Consider the following 1,537-nt stretch of genomic DNA (forward strand, 5'->3'; position numbering starts at 1 on the left):
TCAAAGATCTCATCTAGTCTCCTGATCAATAGTTTAAAAAATTTCAGAGAGGCCAAGCAGGATGAATACTTAGAAAGGGTCTTTGGATTTGGCAATAAGAATGTAACTGGTGAACTTTGACAGGGAATTTGCAACCTAAAATAGGAAAGAAAGATACTAATAGTTGTGTGGGTGGTAAGGAAGTAGAGTAATTGAGATGTCCCCAGGTTTTAGTGCTATTACTTTTGGCCATCTAAACAACTTTGCATATTTTATATTTACTTCTCTTTGAACATGTTTCTTCCCAGTAGAATGCAAAGTCCTTGGGGGCAAGGTCAATATTTTGAATTTGTATGCATAGTAGCCAGCATTGTGTTCAACATATAGTAGGTGCCGAATAATGTTTGTTGAATTGAATTCTGGAACACTAACATTCTTCATAATAATTTGGATTATCCCTTCATTCTCTTCTTAAAGGTGACTATCAAGGTGGTGTCACTGATCAAGACAATGGACAGAAAGAATCACACTGTGGTGACTGAGTTTGTGTTCCTTGGACTCACCAATTCTTGGTATATGCAGCTTTTCATCTTTCTATTCTCTTCTGTGTTCTATGTGGCAAGCATGCTGGGAAATCTCCTAATTGTGGTTACAGTGACTTCTGACCCTTGTTTGCACTCACCCATGTACTTCCTGCTGGCCAACCTCTCCTTCATTGATCTTGGGGTTTCCTCTGTCACTTCCCCCAAGATGATATGTGACCTCTTCAGAAAGCGCAAAGTCATTTCATTCTCTGGTTGCATCACTCAGATGTTCTTTATTCACTTGATTGGTGGTATTGAGATGATGCTGCTCATAGCCATGGCCTTTGACAGATATATTGCCATATGTAAGCCTCTTCATTATCTGACTATTATGAGTCCAAGAATGTGCATTGTGTTCCTGGCAGCTGCCTGGACCATTGGTCTTATTCACTCAGTGGTCCAACTGGCTTTTATTGTAAAATTACCCTTCTGTGGCCTTAATGAATTGGATAGTTTTTACTGTGACCTCCCTCGGTTCATCAAACTTGCATGCACAGACACACATAGACTAGAATTCATGGTCACTGCCAACAGCGGCTTCATTTCCTTGGGCTCTTTCTTCATCTTGGTCATATCCTACATCTTTATCCTGGTCACTGTTCAGAAGCACAGTTCAGGTGGTTCTTCCAAGGCTCTCTCCACTCTGTCAGCTCACATTACTGTGGTGGTTTTGTTTTTTGGCCCCTTGATCTTTTTCTATACCTGGCCATTCTCCACATCACATGTAGATAAGTTTCTTGCCATTTTTGATGCAGTTCTTACTCCTTTTCTCAATCCAGTCATTTATACACTCAGAAACAAAGAGATGAAGGTGGCAATGAAGAAAGTGTGCAGTCAGCTTGCAAATTTCAAGAAAATCTCATAAAGGACTGGAAAAGAACAGCAAAACATTGAGTATTAGTTCCTGCAGGGACATTGAAGTGATAGTAGTCACTTGGGGATATTGTTTTGGATATGGGGGAGGAGGGAGGGAG

At 40.5% G+C, this 1,537-nt stretch overlaps 1 protein-coding gene across 1 annotated transcript; it reads left to right on the forward strand.

Moving 5' to 3' along the window:
• The first annotated feature begins 477 nt into the window (after positions 1-477).
• On the forward strand, positions 478-1,428 carry LOC114048903 (olfactory receptor 4F3/4F16/4F29-like). Its single transcript, XM_027870062.1, has one exon. The coding sequence runs from the start codon at positions 490-492 to the stop codon at positions 1,426-1,428; it is 939 nt and encodes a 312-aa protein (XP_027725863.1). The 5' UTR covers positions 478-489.
• Positions 1,429-1,537: the final 109 nt, after the last annotated feature.

Source organism: Vombatus ursinus, unplaced genomic scaffold (genome assembly GCF_900497805.2).
Source record: "Vombatus ursinus unplaced genomic scaffold, bare-nosed wombat genome assembly UNPS02014794.1, whole genome shotgun sequence".
In the NCBI taxonomy this organism is placed as follows: domain Eukaryota; kingdom Metazoa; phylum Chordata; class Mammalia; order Diprotodontia; family Vombatidae; genus Vombatus; species Vombatus ursinus.

Excerpts from the sequence above, each read along its gene's own strand:
- LOC114048903 (XM_027870062.1), top strand. The coding sequence starts at position 490 with ATGGACAGAAAGAATCACACTGTGGTGACTGAGTTTGTGTTCCTTGGA.